At 36.9% G+C, this 22,109-nt stretch overlaps 1 protein-coding gene across 1 annotated transcript in view; it reads right to left on the reverse strand.

Annotated features, from left to right (window-relative positions):
• The window catches only part of Spata16 (spermatogenesis associated 16), a 253,126-nt gene extending 237,171 nt beyond the window's left edge, over positions 1-15,955 (reverse strand). Inside the window, exon 1 of the mRNA XM_046422884.1 lies at positions 15,344-15,955. Within this exon, the coding sequence (XP_046278840.1) occupies positions 15,344-15,955 (612 nt within the window). The remainder of the gene's footprint in view (positions 1-15,343) is intronic.
• Positions 15,956-22,109: the final 6,154 nt, after the last annotated feature.

The following is a 22,109-nucleotide window of genomic DNA, read 5'->3' on the forward strand; positions in this document are numbered from 1 at the left end:
AACCAGAAGCTTTCCTCTAACTTTCTTCTAGATAAGCTGAATCAAAAGAGAAACCTTAAGCTTACTCTGTGTTACATTTCTGTGAGCAGAGTAAAGTGAAGCTCATATATTAATCATTCATTTTTTTGTGAGGTCTTTCACTCATGGGATGAATTTAATATTTCCAAGACACAGACTATCGATTGGCTAGGGTTTATTATCAATATATTTCTTGGTGTTAATAGCTGAAAGGAGTCATTAAGTAAATTAATTTGCTTTTTAAATTAATATGAGAAGATTATTTTAAGTGTAAATTTCCAATGAGTAAATTTTTAGGACAATGATGTCTACATTTTTTTTCTGTATGCTTTTAATAGCTTTTAAATTCATACTTTTTAAAAATTGACACATAGCAATTTTCCATATTTATGGGGTACATTGTCATTTCAATATGTGTATACATTATGTAAGGATCAGATGAGGGTAAATGACATATCTATTACCTGGATTATTTTTAATAGCTTTAGAATGCTCATACATTACTTCTATTAATTCTCTTTAAAAAGTTACATATGGGTTCACTCCTATTATAGGTAATTTTAAAGGAGAAGAAAGTGATTGACATCTTTACTAGTATTTCTCAACTTGCAACTGCTCACTAATTGACCTGGGAACTTAAGAATACCATTCTCCCAGGCATGGTCATTGCCTGGATTGTCGACAATTGCAACAGACTATCTGGGGAGTAAGTTGTGGCATTCATTTACATTCAATAGCTCCCCAGGGGATTATAATTATATTAAGAAATGTGAGGTTTGTGATTTTTTCATATGAAATGTGATTTTTCTTTCATTTATAAAGTGATACAAAATTCTCCTACTCAACCCCTCCCACAGTCTACCACCATCATAGTAATGAGGAAATTCTATTCTTCCTGATTCAGTCAATGTCCACCCGGGAACCTTCACTGACCCTCCCCTTCTCACTCCTCCTTCCTCTGGATTCTCCCCTATCTCACCCAGAATCTCTTCCATTACACAGGCACCTTAAACTAATAGGATTTTCCCTTCTTGCCTTGTTGAGTAAAAGGTTGCTTTTCTAAGCCTCCTGAGACTTAGTATGAGGAGTCAGAAGAGTCAGAGTCAGGTGGGTATGTGGCAGAGCCAGCACCACCTAGACAGAAATAGGGGCCACCAAACTGAGGTATCCTTTACATCTCCCATCACCGTTTAATAATATTCAGCTAAAAAAGATTTTGTTCCTTTAACCAATAATTAACTTGCCCCTGAGTATCTTAAATCTTTTAATCTTTTTGATTCCACTGGGGATGGGATGATGATCACTGGAAGTAATTAAATTACACTGAAATATGTAGGCAGTCTCTCTAAATGTCCACTTAAAGGTCACATTTTAGAAGAAAATCTTTTAAAATATAGACAATAGCACACTGAACTAAAAATAAAATACATAACCTAAAAATGCAAGTAAATCTTTGGAACTCAGGCAGCAGGACCCTAATTCTTTGTCTCTAAATTGGGACTCTTTGAGGGGAAGGGAGCATGCTATTTTGTAATTGCATTTGTAGCATCTAGCACTGTGTCAGCTAGTGAATGGTAGTGGTATTAACATAATTTTTTCTATGATCACAGGTTTTAATTTTTTACTTAATCAGTGTTTAATTATAGGAACATAGCTAATTTTATTTTTAAGGTTAAGAGAGCCATTCATTTTGTATTTTCCTACCTCGTAATTTTGCTAAAAATTTTTCACATATCTTTTATCAGTAAATACTTATTACTTATGGTGTCCCTACATGGAAAAAGATGGCAACAATTAAATTAAAAATCAAAATGTCTAATTATGAGTATAGACAGAGTTCAACAGTCAGTTTATACCTGGCAACTAAGAAAAAAATGTGACTATTTGTAGCATAATAATTTATATATGAAAGTGAAGGCTTACATTTTTGTCAGAAGCAGTTAATAGTTTAAAATAGTGTTTGATTTGGATCACTGCCTCTAAAAAGGGAATTAAGTAAAAAACAATGCACTATTTTGGCACTTGTTTGATTGAATTTTAACTACCATTAAAAGAAGAATAAAAAATTAATGTTAATCAAAGAAGAAAAAGACTATGGATTTAAGAATGTTAATGAACATTATAGGGTTATAGGCATATGCCACCATACCTGGTTTGCCACATTTTTAATAAGCACAGTTTTTGATATTTGTGTGAAAGCCTCTTATAGTTTGGCATCTTTTTTTCTTCTATTTAGCTGTGTTCTAAAGAGATTCAGAAAGTTACTCAAAGTCACAGAGCAATTAGGCACCAAAAACAACAATAATCTAATTCCAAATTCAGAACTTTGTTCATCACAGCTCTGAACCCATGTGGCTACCTAGGACTATGGAACTGGATACATAGAATTGTTTCCTGCTAACTTGCTAGAGGGACAATGCTGGTATTGGAGAACCAACTAATAGTTTGGCTTAAGTACTTGCTACATGAAATGGTCCCTGGTCCACCAACATGAACAATATTGGGAACTTATTTAAAATGAGATATCTGGTATCTCACCACAGATCTAATATGTTAGGATCTGCATTTTTTTTTTAAAAATATTCCTATACAAATTTTATTCATCTAAAGTATGAAAGACAATAGTATAAAGAATTCCAGATGTGAAATTAAGGCACCTGAATTTAATCTTGTCCCTGTTACAGAGGAGTTGTCACACTTTAAGTAAGTCATTTAACTTTTTAAGAGCATCAGTTTCTTCCTCTGTAAAATGGGGTTAATATCTATCTTAGAGACTTATTGCAATAATTACATGAATAAAAATACCTGGAATCCTGCAGGAGTTTAAGAAATGCAATCTAAATTCATTTGCAAATTGACAGATGTGTGTGATAAGACAGATCAGGCACTCAGAGAATTTGGTGAACTCTCAATTTCCTGATTTTGTTGCACAAAGAAATACCTGTGTTAGAATCTATTTGAATTAAGCTTTCTGGGATATACACATTTTTATGCCCTAGAGATTTGCTGTAGAATTATTCTCAGCACAGCAATTAGAGGTGAGGCTGCCCTATAATGAGATATCTTTGCTACTTCATTAAATAAACCCCCTTGAATGGGCTCCAAAATGGACCTGCCTCATACCAAATTCCATTAGACTGGAAGTAATCTTATAAGTAGGCCCTGGTTCGGGTTCAATTGTCCTGGATACCTAATGTTTACCATAAAGGGAATGTGTTCTAGAACAATGATTCCCAAAAGCTAGTTCTTAGACCAATGTTTTACGGATCCAAGGAAAAAAAATAAAGACAACTTAGGAAGCTTTCTATAAAATTAAAACATAATCTATTTTTAAAATATTCTTCATTCTGAGAGGATGACCTTTCCTCTCTCCCTCCCCCGCTTTAAACTTTCTATCTATTATCTATCTGTGTATCTATCTATCCATCTACATTGATGCGATATTGCTCCACAGTTTATAAAGCAATGGTAGTAATAGATGGAATTTTTTGTAATGTGTTTCTGCACAATACAAATACAATGTCCACCAATTCCCCATCCCCACTTTAAAAAAAAAAGTCTTATGGATCCAAAAATTCTGCATCATTGCTATTGAAAACCTTGCTTAAAAATAAATTATTTCCTACAAAAGAATTGGGCACAGAAAGTATCAGAGGCCAAACTACAAAGTGTTAATTGGAGGGTAAATATATTCATCAGTGTTTTTTTTTTTTTTAAATTTTTTATTGTTGGCTGTTCAAAACATTACATAGTTCTTGATATATCATATTTCACAATTTGATTCAAGTGGGTTATGAGCTCCCATTTTTACCCCATATACAGATTGCAGAATCACATCAGTTACACATCCATTGATTTACATATTGCCATACTAGTGTCTGTTGTATTCTGCTGCCTTTCCTATCCTCTACTATCCCCCCTCCCCTCACCTCCCCTCTTCTCTCTCTGCTCCCTCTACTGACATTCGTTTGTCCCCCTTATATTATTTTTCCCCTTCCCCTCACTTCCTCTTGTATGTACTTTTGTATAACTCTGAGGGTCTCCTTCCATTTCCATGCATTTTCCCTTCTCTCTCCCTTTCCCCCCCACCTCTCATCCCTGTTTAATGTTAATCTTCTTCTCCTGCTCTTCGACCCTACTCTGTTCTTAGTTACTCTCCTTATATCAAAGAAGACATTTGGCATTTGTTTTTTAGGGATTGGCTAGCTTCACTTAGCATAATCTGCTCTAATGCCATCCATTTCCCTGTAAATTCTATGATTTTGTCATTTTTTAATGCAGAGTAATACTCCATTGTGTATAAATGCCACATTTTTTTTATCCATTCATCCATTGAAGGGCATCTAGGTTGGTTCCACAGTCTAGCTATTGTGAATTGTGCTGCTATGAACATAGATGTAGCAGTGTCCCTGTAGCATGCTCTTTTTAGGTCTTTAGGGAATAGACCGAGAAGGGGAATAGCTGGGTCAAATGGTGGCTCCATTCCCAGCTTTCCAAGAAATCTCCATACTGCTTTCCAAATTGGCTGCACCAATTTGCAGTCCCACCAGCAATGTACAAGTGTACCCTTTTCCCCACATCCTCGCCAGCACTTGTTGTTGTTTGACTTCATAATGGCTGCCAATCTAACTGGAGTGAGATGGTATCTTAGGGTGGTTTTGATTTGCATTTCTCTGACTGCTAGAGATGGTGAGCATTTTTTCATGTACTTGTTGATTGATTGTATGTCCTCCTCTGAGAAGTGTCTGTTCAGGTCCTTGGCCCATTTGTTGATTGGGTTGTTTGTTCTCTTATTGTCTAATTTTTTGAGTTCTTTGTATACTCTGGATATTAGGGCTCTATCTGAAGTGTGAGGAGTAAAGATTTGTTCCCAGGATGTAGGCTCTCTATTTACCTCTCTTATTGTATCTTTTGCTGAGAAAAAACTTTTTAGTTTGAGTAAGTCCCATTTGTTGATTCTAGTTATTAACTTTTGTGCTATGGGTGTCCTATTGAGGAATTTGGAGCCCGACCCCACAGTATGTAGATCGTAGCCAACTTTTTCTTCTATCAGACGGCGTGTCTCTGATTTGATATCAAGCTCCTTGATCCATTTTGAATTCACTTTTGTGCATGGCGAGAGAAAGGGATTCAGTTTCATTTTGTTGCATATGGATTTCCAGTTTTCCCAGCACCATTTGTTGAAGATGCTATCCTTCCTCCATTGCATGCTTTTAGCCCCTTTATCAAATATAAGGTAGTTGTAGTTTTGTGGATTGGTTTCTGTGTCCTCTATTCTGTACCATTGGTCCACCCGCCTGTTTTGGTACCAGTACCATGCTGTTTTTGTTACTATTGCTCTGTAGTATAGTTTGAAGTCTGGTATCGCTATACCGCCTGATTCACCCTTCCTGCTTAGCATTGTTTTTGCTATTCTGGGTCTTTTGTTTTTCCATATGAATTTCATGATTGCTTTCTCTATTTCTACAAGAAATGCCGTTGGGATTTTGATTGGCATTGCATTAAACCTGTAGAGAACTTTTGGTAATATCGCCATTTTGATGATGTTAGTTCTGCCTATCCATGAACAGGGTATATTTTTCCATCTTCTAAGATCTTCTTCTATTTCTCTCTTTAGGGTTCTGTAGTTTTCATTGTATAAGTCTTTCACCTCTTTTGTTAGGTTGATTCCCAAGTATTTTATTTTTTTTGAAGATATTGTGAATGGAGTGGTTGTCCTCATTTCCATTTCAGAGGATTTGTCGCTGATATACAGGAATGCCTTTGATTTATGCGTGTTGATTTTATATCCTGCCACTTTGCTGAATTCATTTATTAGCTCTAATAGTTTCTTTGTAGACCCTTTTGGGTCTGCTAGGTATAGAATCATGTCATCTGCAAATAGTGATAATTTAAGTTCTTCTTTTCCTATTTTGATGCCTTTAATTTCTTTCGTCTGTCTAATTGCTCTGGCCAGTGTTTCGAGAACTATGTTGAACAGAAGTGGAGAGAGAGGGCATCCCTGTCTTGTTCCAGATTTTAGAGGGAATGCCTTCAATTTTTCTCCATTCAGAATGATGCTAGCCTGAGGCTTAGCATAGATTGCTTTTACAATATTGAGGTATGTTCCTGTTATCCCTAGTTTTTCTAGAGTTTTGAACATAAAGGGATGCTGTACTTTGTCAAATGCTTTTTCCGCATCTATCGAGATGATCATATGATTCTTATTTTTAAGTCTATTGATGTGGTGAATAACATTTATTGATTTCCGTATATTGAACCAGCCTTGCATCCCAGGGATGAATCCTACTTGATCATGGTGCACAATTTTTTTGATAAGTTTTTGTATCCGAGTGGCCAGAATTTTATTGAGGATTTTTGCATCTAGGTTCATTAGAGATATTGGTCTGTAGTTTTCTTTCTTTGAAGTGTCTTTGTCTGGTTTAGGTATCAGGGTGATGTTGGCCTCGTAGAATGAATTTGGAAGTTCTCCCTCTTTTTCTATTTCCCGAAGTAGCTTGAAAAGTATTGGTATTAGTTCCTCTTTAAAGGTTTTGTAAAACTCTGCTGTATACCCATCTGGTCCTGGGCTTTTCTTAGTTGGTAGTCTTTTGATGGTTTCTTCTATTTCCTCAATTGATATTGGTCTGTTTAGGTTGTCTATATCCTCCTGACTCAATCTGGGCAGATCATATGACTTAAGAAATTTATCTATGCCTTCACTATCTTCTAATTTATTGGAGTATAAGGATTCAAAATAATTTTTGATTATCTTCTGTATTTCTGAAGTGTCTGTTGTGATATTGCCTCTTTCATCCCGTATGTTAGTAATTTGAGTTCTCTCTCTTCTTCTCTTCGCTACCATGGCTAAGGGTCTGTCGATTTTGTTTATTTTTTCAAAGAACCAACTTTTAGTTTTGTCAATTTTTTCAATTGTTTCTTTTGTTTCGATTTCATTAATTTCAGCTCTGATTTTAATTATTTCTTGCCTTCTACTTCTTTTGCTGTTGTTTTGCTCTTCTTTTTCTAGGATTTTGAGATGAAGTATGAGATCATTTATTTCTTGTTTTTTTCTTTTTTTAAGGAATGAACTCCAAGCAATGAATTTTCCTCTTAGAACTGCTTTCAATGTGTCCCATAGATTCCGATATGTTGTGTCTGTGTTTTCATTAATCTCTAAGAATTTTTTAATTTCTTCCTTGATGTCTTCTATAACCCATTGATCATTCAGTAACCTATTGTTCATTCTCCAAGTGATGTATTCTTTTCCCTTCCTTCTTTTATCGTTGATTTTCAGTTCCATTCCATTATGATCAGATAGGATGCATGGTATTATCTCTACTCCTTTATATTGTCTAAGAGTTTCCCTGTGACATAATATATGATCTATTTTTGAGAAGGATCCATGTGCTGCTGAGAAAAAAGTGTAACTGCTTGATGTTGGGTGGTATACTCTATATATGTCAATTAAGTCTAGGTTATTAATTGTGTTATTGAGTTCTATAGTTTCCTTATTCAACTTTTGTTTGGAAGATCTGTCCAGTGGTGATAGAGGTGTGTTGAAGTCTCCCATGATTATTGTATGGTGGTCTATTAGACTCTTGAACTTGAGAAGAGTTTGTTTGATGAACATAGCTGCACCATTGTTTGGGGCATATATATTTATGATTGTTATGTCTTGTTGGTGTATGGTTCCCTTGAGCAGTATGTAGTATCCCTCTTTATCCCTTTTGATTAACTTTGGCTTGAAATCTATTTTATTTGATATGAGTATGGATACTCCTGCTTGTTTCCGAAGTCCATATGAGTGATATGATTTTTCCCAACCTTTCACCTTCAGCCTATGTATGTCTTTTCCTATCAAATGCGTCTCCTGTAGGCAGCATATTCTTGGGTCTTGTTTTGTGACCCATTCTACTAGCCTGTGTCTCTTGATTGGTGAGTTTAAGCCATTAACATTTAGGGTTATTATTGAGATATGGGTTGTTCTTCCAGCCATATTTGTTTATTTATGTTACTAAACATGGTTTGTTTTCCTCTTTGATTATTTTCCCCCCTTTCGTGTCCTACCTCCCACTGTTGGTTTTCATTGTTATTTTCCATTTCCTCTTCCTGTAATGTTTTGCCAAGGATGTTTTGAAGAGATGGTTTTCTAGCTGCAAATTCTTTTAACTTTTGTTTATCGTGGAAGGTTTTAATTTCATCTTCCATCCTGAAGCTTAATTTCGCTGGAAACACAATTCTTGGTTGGAACCCATTTTCTTTCAGTGTTTGAAATATGTTATTCCAGGATCTTCTAGCTTTCAGAGTCTGTGTTGAAAGATCAGCTGTTATCCTGATTGGCTTACCCCTAAATGTGATCTGCATCCTTTCTCTTGTAGCTTTTAAAATTCTCTCCTTATTCTGTATGTTGGGCATCTTCATTATAATGTGTCTAGGTGTGGGTCTCTTATGATTTTGCACATTCGGCGTCCTGTAGGCTTCTAGGATTTGGGGTTCTGTCTCATTCTTCAAGTCTGGGAAGTTTTCTCGTATTATTTCATTGAATAGATTGCTCAATCCTTTGGTTTGAAACTCTGTCCCTTCCTGTATCCCAATGACTCTTAAATTTGGTCTCTTGATGTTATCCCATATTTCTTGGATGTTCTGCTCATGGTTTCTTAACAGTCTTGCTGAGCTGTCTATGTTCTTTTCAAGTTGAAATACTTTATCTTCATTGTCTGATGTTCTGTCTTCTAAGTGTTCTACTCTGCTGGTAGTATTCTCAATTGAGTTTTTAAGTTGGCTTATTGCTTCCTGCATTTCTAGGATTTCTGTTTGTTTGTTTTTTATAACCTCTATTTCCCTGTGTAGTTGATCTTTTGCTTCTTGGATTTGTTTATGTAATTCATTGTTGAAGTGATCTTTCATTGTCTGATTTTGCTGTCTGATGTCTTCCTTGAGACTCCAGATCATCTGAAGCATGTATATCCTGAATTCTTTATCTGACATTCCATCTGCTGCAGCTATTACCTCTTCTAACGTTGAGTTGACCTGCATTGCTTGTGGTCCTTTCTTTCCTTGTCTCTTCATACTGTTCGCGTTCCTTTCTACTTAGTGAAACTGTTGTGTTATTGAATTTTCCCCCTATATATTTATATTGGTCTTGTATAGTTGCAAAGTCTCCCTCGCAGGCGCGGGCGGCGGCTCTGTCCCTCTGCGGGCCGCTAGGCTTGTTCTGTGGGTGGTCACAGTTCTGTCTACTTTGCAGGTGCCGGCAGCGGCACTGCCCCTCTGCAGGCCTCTGGCGCTGTACTGCCAGTGGGTCGCAGGTCCGCCTACCTTGCAGGTGCGGGGGGGGGGCGGCTCTACCCTTCCTCAGGCCACTGGGCCTGTTCTGTCTCTCGGTTGCAGGTCTGGCCTGTTCTGATGGTGGTCACAGTTCCACCTACCTGGCAGGCGTGGGGGGTGGGGGGCGGCTCTGCCCCCCAGCAGGCCCCTGGGCCTGCTCTGTGCGTGGTCACAGTTCCCTCTACCTTGCCGGTGCAGGGGGAGGGGGCGGCTCTGCCTCTCAGCAGGCCACTGCTCCTCTTCTGCCAGTGGGTCGCAGGCCCGCCTACCTTGCAGGAGTGATTGGAAGCTCTGTCCTGCCGTGGGCCACTCGGCCTTTTCTGTCGGTGGTCACAGTTCCACCTACCTGGCAGGCGCGGGGGGTGGGGGGTGGCTCTGCCCCTCAGCAGGCCGCTGGGCCTGCTCTGTGCGTGGTCACAGTTCCCTCTACCTTGCCGGTGCAGGGGGAGGGGGCGGCTCTGCCTCTCAGCAGGCCGCTGCTCCTCTTCTGCCAGTGGGTCGCAGGCCCGCCTACCTTGCAGGAGTGATTGGAAGCTCTGTCCCGCCGCGGGCCACTGGGCCTTTTCTGTCGGTGGTCACCTGGCAGGGGCGGGGGGTGGTCGGTGGCTCTGCCCCTCAGCAGGCCGCTGGGCCTGCTCTGTGCGTGGTCACAGTTCCCTCTACGATATTCATCAGTGTTTTAAAAAATATTTTTTAATTTTAGATGAACACAATATCTTTATTTTATTTTTATTTATTTTTATGTGGTGCGGAGAATTGAACCCAGTGCCTCACACATACCAGGCAAGAGCTCTACCACTGAGCTACTAGCCCAGCCCCATTAATGAGGTTTTTTGCCACTATAACAAAATACCTGAAATAAGGAACTTATAAAGGGAAGAAGTTGTTTTTGCTCACAATTTTGGAGACTCCAGACCATGATCGATGGGCTCCATTGTTTTGGGCCTGTGGTGAGGTGGCATACCATGGTGGGAGCACATGGAAGAACAAAACTGTCTACATCACAAGGCAAGGAGCAGAAGAGAAAGAGGAAGGGCCCGGGTCAGGGTTGCACAACTCCCTTCAGGGCATTCCTCCTACTAGGATCTACTTCCCAAAGGTTCCATTCCCTCCCAATAGTGCCACCTGGAGATGAAACCTTCAACACATGGGCTTCTGGGACACATTCAACATCTAAACTATAACAGTAAATTTGTTCAATGTAGGCATTTTACAGAGCACAGTGCTCTGTAAACTGCAATGTGAACAAGGACCACATGGAATCTGGTCTGGCACCGTTTGGATTGATGTATTTTCAGTCAACTCACACTTAGAGTAGCAAAGGCATAATGGTTAAGCTGGTAACCCAGACCACCTGGGTTCAGATGCAGGCTCCATCACTTCTAGCTGTGGACCCTTAACAAGTAAGTTCCTTACCCAGTTAATGCCTTGATTTTTCTCATTAGTAACAAAATAATACAAATCTTATGTCATATATTTGGTGTGAAAATAAAATGAAATAATGAATGTAAATATTTCTAGAGTGTACAACACATACCTGACACACAGAAAGGAGCCTGCACTATTGTGAATTATGCTTTAGCTTTACAGAACAGTGACTGGAACAACAAGATATTAAAAAATAGATTAGCACCCGAAGGAGTTCATTCTTGTGTGATCAAATGACAAGAATTGAAAGTTCTAGTTGGTAAGGGATAAGTCCTGTTCTGTTTTCTTTGGTTCAATGAGATTTTTTGAAGCTGTGAAATTTGAAGGATACATATAAACCTGTTATAATTCAAAAGGGCAGCTTTTTAATTACTAAAATCCTGTGCTTAAGGCTGAAGTGACGGTACTGGTTAGGTTGCAGGCCATAAACTTAGAAGAGCCTTTAATTTCTTTGAGTATTTTTCCTATTAGTATAAGAAACATCTGATTACTATGTTCTTGGACCTTTACAACTTCCTAGAAGTCTTTACTAATTATTATTATCCTCCCCATGAAAGTGTACCTGGAGTTTTTATTCATTACTATTTTCCTACTTTTTATTGATAGCTAAGCAATTTATATAATAGTGGTACATACTGCCTGATAAGCAAATACAACTACATGAGGACATGAGGCTAACCTTTTATTTTTATTCATAGAATCTTTGCTATTTTTATAGTAAATAACTTTGTATAACTATATTTTAAAAATTATAGTGAAATATCTGGGCATGAAAATAATATGAATTTTTTTAAATCTTTAGTTTAGATCTTTTACCCAGTTTGATTTCTGTTATTAATATAAACATAAGAGAAAATGATAATTGATTTGAATAAAACTTGAGAACAAGTGATCAGTTGATCATAGAGCTAAGAACTACTTTATGTATATAACTTATTCAACTTTATATAATAAAAAAGAAAGCATACAAAAATAAGTTATTTCATCAAGGACATTTAAATAATAGCCTTCTATTTTCTGAAATACTGAAACATTAATCTTGCCTCTTTTTTAGAAACTAAATTGTTGTTTCTGAATTATTTCATGCAATTTTATTTTAATCACTACAAAATATCATAAGTTTACATATCTAGTTAGTGACTTTTAAAAACAAAAGGAGTGAATATTTTGTAAAGGGCACAAAGAAGCTAATATATTAACAGAATATTCCTAGTGGGTTTATTAGATGCATATTATACATTGCAAATCATACCAATTAATGAATATTTACAAATTTACAGGACCTCAACCTGATTTGTTTCATTTTTCTGGTCTTACCTTTATCTGTACACTCCTATAACTGACGGTGTACCAACCATTTGGCGAGCATTTTATATGCCTCACAATACCTCCCTACTAGTAAGTACTCCTTGGGAGAGATGCTACTTTTCCTTCAATATCTGTTCTTCCCTTCTTCCTCAGTAATAGAACCTCTGAATGTTAGGTCTGAAATACCATATTGCTCAACCTTCCTTGCAGGTCTGTGTGGCCTCGTGATTACATTCGATTCAACAGGAAAAACTCAAAATAGTAGGTGTGAAGTGTGCTTATACAGTGTATCCTCTTCCTTTTCTTTTTCCTTTTGGGCTGGCTGGTGACACCAGTAGGAGCAGCCATTTTGGATCATGAGGTCAAAGTTACTTCTTAAGGAACAAAATATAATCTGGTGCCCTGATGACCAAGTTGTACCAGCCCTTGACTACTATAATTATGTAAAAGAGAAATAAAATTTTATCTTCCTTTAGACCCTGTTATTTGAGTTTTCTGTCATTTGCAGCCAAATCTAATCCTTGTTTGTCTACCCACAAATACTTGCTGGTACATCTGTATGTCGGATGTGATTGTTATCATTAGGCCTTGGCTCTGTCATCCATCTTGTCTTACTCAAAATGATGCTAGGGCATAAGAAAACAAGACAGCTATATGAAGCCATCCTAGGAACACTGAGAAAGTAAAGAAGTTAATTTCAGGAGAAGAAGGGTTAAAGAAGCTACAAATCTTTTCTATTCCCAGTAGCTTTGGTTTATTAAGAGACATTCTAGGTAAGATTTCAACGTTAACTCCCAAGATAATTAGACAAAAGCTAGGCCAGATGTCTAAGCTAAGTTTTGGTCTCAAAATAATTACCTTTGTTAATTATCAGTAATTAGTGTCAGCATCCAAAACTTTCCTAAAAACCTGGGGAGAGAGAAATGGGAAGGGAGGAGGGAGAGGAAGGGAAGGGGAGAGAGAAGAAGAGAGAAAGAGGGGGGGCAGACAGAGAGACAGAAAAACATATTCATTTTTTAGTACGATTGCATATTGAGGTCATCAAATCCTGATTCAAATTTTTGCGATTATGAACACTGGGTTTTAAGGGAAAACTACATATTTTCTTTCAATTAATACAAACATCTTTTGCTTCCAATAAAATTATTCTAAAGTTTTTCTAGCACTTTTTCTTTTTTCGTGCCTTCCTTTTTTTATTGCCAAAATGATTGCTTTTCTTGGTCTATAAAATTATCCTTAAATTCTACCCCCCATTGGAAAAATATTTTAATTGAAAATGGCCCTGACAGAAATATTTAGGAATGTTTACAAAGTCTTTATGTGTTAATTCAGCTTTTCATTTCTGGGACCAAAATACGTGACAAAAACAACTTAGAGGAAGAAAAGTTTATTTGGGGCTCACTGTATTTGAGGTCCATGAATAGCTGACTCCATTGCTTTGGGCCCAAGGTGAGGCAGAACACCATGGCAAAAGGGTGTGGGGGAGGACAGTTGCTTAGCTTATGGTAGAGAAAAGCAGAGAGGGAGGAGTGGGGAAGAGCCTTGGAGATAGTCCAAGGCCATGCTCCAAGTGACCTTCTTCTACCCACACCCCACCTGCCTACAGTTACCACCCAGTAGTCCACTCAAATTACTAACCATTGAATAGATTAATCCACTGATGAGGTTAGAGCTCTCATCACGGCCCCAAAACCCCACCTATAACCTTCCTGGATTGGGGCTCATACTTTAAAAACATAAGCTTTTCAGGGGACAATTTTAGATCCAAACCATTATACATCTTTACTATCCTTTCCTTGGCCACAGACTGTTGGACTGCAGCTCAAAGGACAGCACAAAGTGGTCTCAGAACCCAATGGACGGCCAGACATTCTGGCACTTACAACAACATTTAGAAGTTTACATGGCACATAACACTTCTTTCCACTGACCCTTTAAGAGAACAGAAATATTTATAGATATATCTATTTGTGTGTTACTCAGTCCCTTCATTTCTACTCAGGCCTTTTTTTTGTGTGTGTGCTTAGTTTCTTTTTAAATATTTAGAAGCAACATTGCCTGGTATTTCCCATAAATAATTTGTTGTAGATTTAGTCATTTTAACCTGCAAATAACAATGGGAAATAATACTCTACTTTTAAATCTCTATCCCAACATCTCATATTTGGTTCCTGTCCTCTCTCATGTCCCTGTGGTAGATCAATTATTCCTCTATGCCATCTTTATTTACATGTTCACTGGCTTGAGTCCCTCACCACACTGTTACAGGGAAGTAACCTGCCTTAACTCATTTTTAAAATATCTCCAGTGCCCAGCAGGCATGTATAGAATGCATTGAAATGTATTTTTGTAATTAATGAAGCACTGGGTCACCAATATTGCCAGGCCAATGGGACTTCTAGTTACATACTTTGGTCTTTTATAGGATCAGTGAGTCATGAGATGGAACATCTTTTTTCTTATGACTTATTTTGGTTTTAGTGGTGATACTTAAGTTTATTTTAGTCCACAGGCTATTTCTTAATGCCAAGATGTTGACAAACTTACCTGTTTGCTGACAAAGTTAATTATTCAAAGCTCACCAGAATGGGAAAGAAGTGAAGTGTGATGATTAAATAAAATGATGCTATTTTGTTCTTAATAAATATGTACAGCTGGGTGCAATGGTACATGCCTTCTGGCTTCTTGGGAGGCTGAGGCAGCCTCTATAATTTTAGAGAGGCACAATTCAAAATAAAAAGTGCTGGGAATGTAGTTTTGTGGTAATGTGCTCACCTAGTATGTGTAAACTCCTGGGATCAATCCCCAGTACTGAAAAAACAAATCATGTACTACGTGTCAGCCCATGGAAAGATGTTCATGTGGTTGTTTGCTCATGAAGGCTACATACTATAATAATCTGTACACTCATGAATTGCCTATTTCTAGAAAATCTTTATTCTACCCACCAACACTGCACTGAAATTTTATGGCTTTTACAGGTGTACATCTAAATTATGAAGGCAACTGCATTTTTATATATGTTGCCATTCACTGCAGGGTTCCTTAACAGAAAAAAAACATGAGGTATGCTTTGGGTATGTCAAGTGCACACAGGCATATTAATTTGAAGGCATATCTTATTTGCTTTATGTAAATTGGGAACTGCATAATCCTGATATTAAATATTTTCTCCCTATGCTCAGTGTTCATTACAGTATGATCAGAACCACTCAATGTAATTGCAACTTTCCATTTCATAGCTTCTTGTCACCAATCTATATTTTCTTAAATCCCATACCTCAAGTGCTGTTCTGAACTGTCCCGCTGCCACGGCGTATTTCTTTTGTCTATAGCAAGAGCTGGCATCCTTTAAGGCTACCTGAAGCCATTTGTCAATCTGAGGCAGAAAGCTGAAATTAGGTACACTCAAAGGGTCTACTATTTCAGTAGTTTGGCATGCTGGCTGAATCCCAGTGGACATGAAGGACTCCACAAACTCATAGCTCACGTCCTCTTCATCAATGTAGACCAACTTCATCTCCACATCCATTACGTTCTTTAAGGGGATGTGAGGCAGAGGCATGGTGATTAACTGATTGTCAAGTTCGAGTATCTTTGCCTCTTTCTTTCCCACTGGCTTTTCTTCACCTTCTGCCTTCCGTTTAAAGGCCACTTTCTCTAAATCATTATTTTGTTTTTCTTTGATGCTCTTTGCCATTTTTATTCTTTCAGCTGTGATTTCTACTTGTTTCTCTCCGCAGCCTTTCTTCATCTCTGGTGGCACCTCCAGGCTGTTAGGTGAATTTGCTAAGGTGGACATTTTCTTGCTTGTGTTTATCTTTGGAACAAGCTGATCATGATAGATTCTCTTCACTGTATTCTCCAAATTTCTACTGCTTCCTGAATCCATTGATCTCACCCCAAACTCCTGTAGAGGTTAAAAAAAAAAAAAGAAAAAAAAGAAAAGGGGGTGGTAATTAAAACAGTATTATGAAATTCAAGTAGTTTAGACTATAGTCAATTTCATTTTTAACTTTGTTTTAGTCATCATAGGTATTTAGTCACTATAGGTATTTATTGCCTTACATTAAAAATTGTCTTTATATCATCTCCTGACTGTTTTACTAAGGCAATGTATGTTTCATTTTTAAAACTCAACAAGAAGTGATTGAAAATACATCTAGAATTTGCCTTAAAAATAATCTTCAGCTGACCAACTTGAATGAATATTTTTATATGAGATGCCCAAAGTCACTGAAGAGGAAAATCTCATACACAGTCACCAGGACAAAAAAAAAAGATCCCCCCAAAATCTATTTCTATATTAATTTCCTCAGAAAGGCAGGTGGTCTAGAACTCATTACAAAATACACTGCTAACCTGCATAATAGACTTGGAAGTCTAAAGAAACCACAGCTGCTTCCTCTAAAAAGCTTCCAGAAGTGTAAGCACAATGTTTCCTCAATGTTTCTTCTATTAATAATGAAAACCTGAAGTTCAAACAGCTTTAAATACAACTAGTGTTCATAACAGATTTCAAAGCTGACCTTCAACCTCACAGTGATATGGAGCTGTTTTCAGCTTGAGTCTACTGGATTAGCGTGTTTGTAGCAATGGTTATCAATACCATATATTGTATTGTATGAAGATGAAGCAATTCTTAAGGCACTAACGCTGTATATAACTGTCTTTTGATTCAAAGTTTTCTGCATGCTAACCTTGCTTACAAATTTTTTCCAAAGTAATCATTATTTAGGTGTTTTGGGTTTTTTGTTTTTGTTTTTGTTTTTTAGTTCTAGAGATTAAACCCAGGGCCTCATGCATATGAGAGGAGCATAATACTACTGAGCTACATCCCCAGCCCTTGTTTCTATTTTTTAAAATTGTTTCACCTATCCCGTTCTGTTGTAGAAATAATTTTGAGAGATAAATAAGGATAAGGACTGCATTTTGCAAGAGCTAGAGAGGGTGAGTTTATTAACAGACGTCACACTCATGCTCATTAGTGGGATATACCCATTTAGATTGCTATTTCCTCACTAGAACTGTATTCACTACTCCTAACGTAGGGTACTTCCACTATGGCATATTGTTTAGGAGAGCTAAGAGTAGACTTATATCAGACCACAAAGACACCAGGAAAAATGGAAGAGTGTGAAAATAACAGTGAGATAAAATCTAACATTTGTTTCTTTATATCTACAACAAGACAATGCCTAACTTCAGTCATTTCTCAAAGCTTAAAACTTGTTAGTGCTGTTGGTTATTTTAGTTTGTTTGAAAGATAGCAGTTTGCCTGTAGAAAACCTTAAGATCATTAAGAAAAATAAAGGAAGCAACAAAACTCCACTAATGGCTGTAACCTTTGACAGTCCCCTCCCTATAACTGTATGTGTCATCAGAAAGGTTGAAGATAATATATGAACACATCAAAGAAACTACTATGATATAGTCTATAGAATTAACTAATTCCAATAATTTCAATAATGCCTATCTTGGATATTAATTTTGCAAAAGTTAGAAGCTAGAATGATATTTCCCCATTGAGTTACACAGACATATCAGAATGGTATTGCTTTGGTGTGATAACACACACACACAAAAAAAAATTGACATTTTTACCAGTCTGTGTTATGCTTAGTGTTGAGGAAGATCAATATGGCTGTGAATCACAGGCTTAATTTTGAGCAGGATGCTATCTCCTTTTTCCCTCTTGGAATCATTGCTACTATCTAGCATGTCTTCTGGACCACTAACCTGGCTACCTCAAGTAGCAAGGAGAAAACTGTGTTGGCTATCACTCTTATCTTGTGGTTTTTTTTTTTTTTTTTTTTTTTTTGTGCCACAGGATTGAGTAAAAATTAGCTTCTGTTCTTTAGTTCATATCTCTGGTGGATGGACATTCTAGATATGCATCTATTTCAGGAAATTTCTTTCAATAGCAGAGATGCAGTTCTTGAAATTTGTTGAAAGATCAAAATACTTGGTTTTAAGCATCTCTGGTTCATATTCATTCTCACAATACACTGTAAACATATAAACAGTAAATGTTGATGGGTGAGTTGTTCCCAAAATTTCCATGATATCTCCCAGGTATCTGACCTAAATTGTTTACTTGAAGCACCAGAGGCTAAAATATATCAGAATATCTGGAGTTGATTGTTGTTGGTAATGCTTGGAACACCTGCAGCAGCATCAGCTATCTCTGCTGTATTTATGTCATATCTCTTAAACACATAAATATATAAAGTTATCTTTGTAAGAATTTCTTTGGAGGGGGGCACCAGAGATTGAACTCAGGGGCACTCAACCACTGAGTCACATCCCCAGTCCTATTTTGTATTTTATTTAGAGAAAGGGTCTCACTGAGTTGTTTAGTGCATCGCTTTTGCTGAGGCTGGCCTTGAACTCTAGATCTTCCTGTCTCAGAAACTTGAGCTGCTGGGATTACGGGCATGTGCCACCCTAGTCTGCAACCATTTCTTCTGAAACGTAATTGTTCTCTTTCCACTTCTCTCCTTTCCTCTGCCTATTTTGTCTCTAAACTCATCCTACCCAATCCTACCCTTACTCTCCCCCATCCTGTGCCGTTCTCTCCCTATAAGAAGAAAGGTCTTATTATTTTTTAGAAGCATGCTTCTGAGTGCTTCTGCATCAGCCCTTAAACCTTGTGTAGAAGTTGTCAGTTTGGTCTCTAGGGCAGCTTTTTACCAGAAACAATAACAGGAGGGGAAATGTAGACATGGTATATATAGAACACTCCGAGGTATTAAGTTATGCGAGCAAATGCTTAGTTTTCAGGCATCTGGAAGATCAGTTATCCCAAATTTATCCAAGAAACAATAATTTAAGTACCCCTACAATCCAGTCTACGTATCTGAACATTACAAACATCCTAAATAGCCAGACCAAAAATGCATAGGCAAACCCAATCAATATTTTTTTCCCAATCAATATTTTACAGTGTTGTTTGCAAATCAGGTGACTTTGATTTCACATTTAAAACATGTTCTTTATAAAAAAAATTGTCACTCATATACAGAAGAATTATGGAACTGCTCCCTTTCAGCATTTCTAACAATTATAAAAACTTCATTTAAATAATCTGGAATTAAAGGTCTTTTATCACTAGCCCAACAGGTGTCTCCCTTATTCAACTCTCCTCCTGCAAACGACCTTGAAGTCAAGCTGAACTCTAAGACATGCTCTTTTTTCACTCTGTCTACTAAGAATTCCCCAGCTTCCTGTTCCCACACCATTCCACCTGTCTAAACCAAGCCAGGAGTTATCCATCTCCACCTCCTCGGAATGCCGACAGCATTTATAGCACTTATTTTTTATATTGCAGTTATGCCTGGATGACTTATTTCTTCCAATAAACTCACTAAAAGCAGAAATATGCTTTACTTATCTCGACATTAGTTCAGTGCTTTGCATAGAGTAGGCATTCAATAGATGTTGATCAATATGAATGTTGTGAATCAAAGGCTAATTTACACATTTTACAAAAACAAAGTTGAGTTTTTTCCTAAAGGTACAACCAAAACCTTGAAAAATTGGTTTCTGAGAGGTTTTGTTGGAATTTTTCTTGTTTTGCTTTAAATTTGGTTCTGGGTAAAATACATTTTCTTCTTTGATGGTTCAAGTGAATCATGTACAAACTAGATTTAAACTATCAACCTCTTCACTTTTTTTTGGTAGTCGATTAACATGACATTAGTCAGCGTTCCTAAGGCACTGAGCTACACTTTAATCATTATTTCAATAAAAAATACTTTTAGTGATACTATTAGACAATCGTTATGTATGTCAAAGAAGTGTTTGCTTATGTTTGGTAAAAATGCCCATTCTTTAATTTAGAGGGGGCACTGTAAAATTGATTTCCTCATACAGGCATAAAAAGATCTCCAGCAAATATTGATATTAAACATTAGAGCAAGCTCCAAGGTTTTTATTAAGTACAGATACAAGAAACAAAGAGAGGTTAATGTTCAATCATTTCCAGCGGGTAACCATTTTAAATTTATTCAGTGGATTTTCAACACATTTATTTTTTTCTTCAAGCTTTCATCAAGCTTTCTGTTCTATGTGGGAGCTTCTGTTGCTTCTTAGACTCAATCGGTGGTTTACATGGCTATTAGTAACACAAATTATTTATTAGATTTTCACTTGAAATAGGCAGCTCAAACACAGGCAATTCAGCAAAAGAGAATCCTTAAAAATGTGCTCTCTGAAACATTCAATATCACAGTTGCTATGGTTTTCTTTCTTTAAAAAAAAAAGGGAAAAAAAAGATCTAATTTTAACTTGCCATTAAATGCAACCAGAGAGATGTTATGGGGAAAAACACCTTGCTTGTTAGTCTACCAGTGCACCTTGATGTTTCTAAAAACACACTACGAAATATCCCTTGAATCTAATAATCATTTATTGAGCACCTCAACTTTGAGTAAGGTACTGTGCTAAGTAATATTAAGGAGACTCAAGATAGCTGAGCCAGGGCCTTGGCATTCTAGTGCTCACACCTTGGGGTGAGTGTAGAAAGACAGGGGAGACACATAAGTAAAAAACTTCACTGGTATGATGATCTTCTACTGAACTGCTGGCTAGGCAGAAATGTATGACAGTCCATTTTCTATACTGATGTAGGTTTCTTCAGAGCTGGAACATAATAGGCCCTCAATGAACATTTGTTACTAGAGAGAATGTGAGGTACTAGGCACTACTGTACCATGGTAGGTAGCAATAATGGACATGCTTCTGTGGGAACATGGGACTGATGCAATTTTAAGATATTTTGGAAGTTATTTTTGTTTTTTGAAAAACATAGAATAAAGGTTCTTACGCAGGTGATTTCTCTCTCTTTTATCCAAGAACCCTTTAGGAATCTTGTAGCATTATTAGAAGGGAAAGGTGAATGTAGTTCAAAGTGCTTATTAAAAAATTTTTAAAAAGAACACATTCCACAGATTAGTATATGCATAATAATAACAACCACTAGGTATCTCTATTTGTAAAGTTATCTCATTGGATTAATCCATTTATTTCTAACAACTCTTTGCATAAATATTATCAGCTTTATTTTATGAATGATGAAACTGAGAGGTTAAACAACTTGAAAGAGATTACTAGGAGAATTTACCAAACTTAAGAACTGAACTCAGGACATTTGATGACAAATTCTGTGATTTGGGGGCCACTGGATAATAAATTACTCGATTTTATGCTCCTAGTGATTGAAATTTATAGTTTATTTTCCTTAGAAATGTTTTTTAACAGAATTGTGTAACCAGATATTCAACTTTACTGTTGTTATACTGGGTGAGACTCCTTAAAAATGGTACAGTAAAAACATTTTATGGTTAACTTGAGTATATGGAAAAAATTGGTTAAGAAAGGCACAGTAGATTTTAAGTGTTTTTAGAAATATTCAGTTGCAAGTGTAATTATGGCCCTGTTATATTGCAGCAGTCATTATATTCAGAAAAAAATGATGTGGACATAAAATGTACACATGAACAGATTTAAGTAACTTAAAGTTTAACATTGTCACATCATTTGCTGGTCACTTAGTTACCAAATGGGAATATGGCATTAAAGCAACGGTACTTTTTTCTATAGCTAATACACTGTGAATATCCGTCACCTTGTGTCAGAGAGAACACTGCAAGGGCTTCTTTATCATGATATTACATAATGAAAAGAGCATTCAGTTTGCAAGAATAGCTTGAATTCTAGGTTTATCATTTATTTCACTGTATGTTCTAGGAGAAATTATCCAAAATCTCTAAACATTATTTTCCTCCTCTGGAACTTGAGAATGATCAATCACATGAGTATTATGCAAGAATCAAATGGGAAAACTTATGAAATGGTACTTTTTAAGAGAAGACGTTTGGGAATTCCAAAAACAGCTTCTTGAAGATGCCTGTCTCTCCATGGCTAAGGCCTTTGCTTGGATACCGTCCCTCACTCCTGTCAATGATTTTGCTCCTGCAATTATCACCTTTCTACATTGCCATGTCTTCTTTTGCTATTGGATTATTCCTGTTGGTGAACATGCT

The sequence above is a fragment of the Marmota monax genome, unplaced genomic scaffold (assembly GCF_021218885.2).
Source record: "Marmota monax isolate L192 unplaced genomic scaffold, Marmota_monax_Labrador192_F-V1.1 WCK01_AAM20220418_F8-fsc00110, whole genome shotgun sequence".
Taxonomy (NCBI): domain Eukaryota; kingdom Metazoa; phylum Chordata; class Mammalia; order Rodentia; family Sciuridae; genus Marmota; species Marmota monax.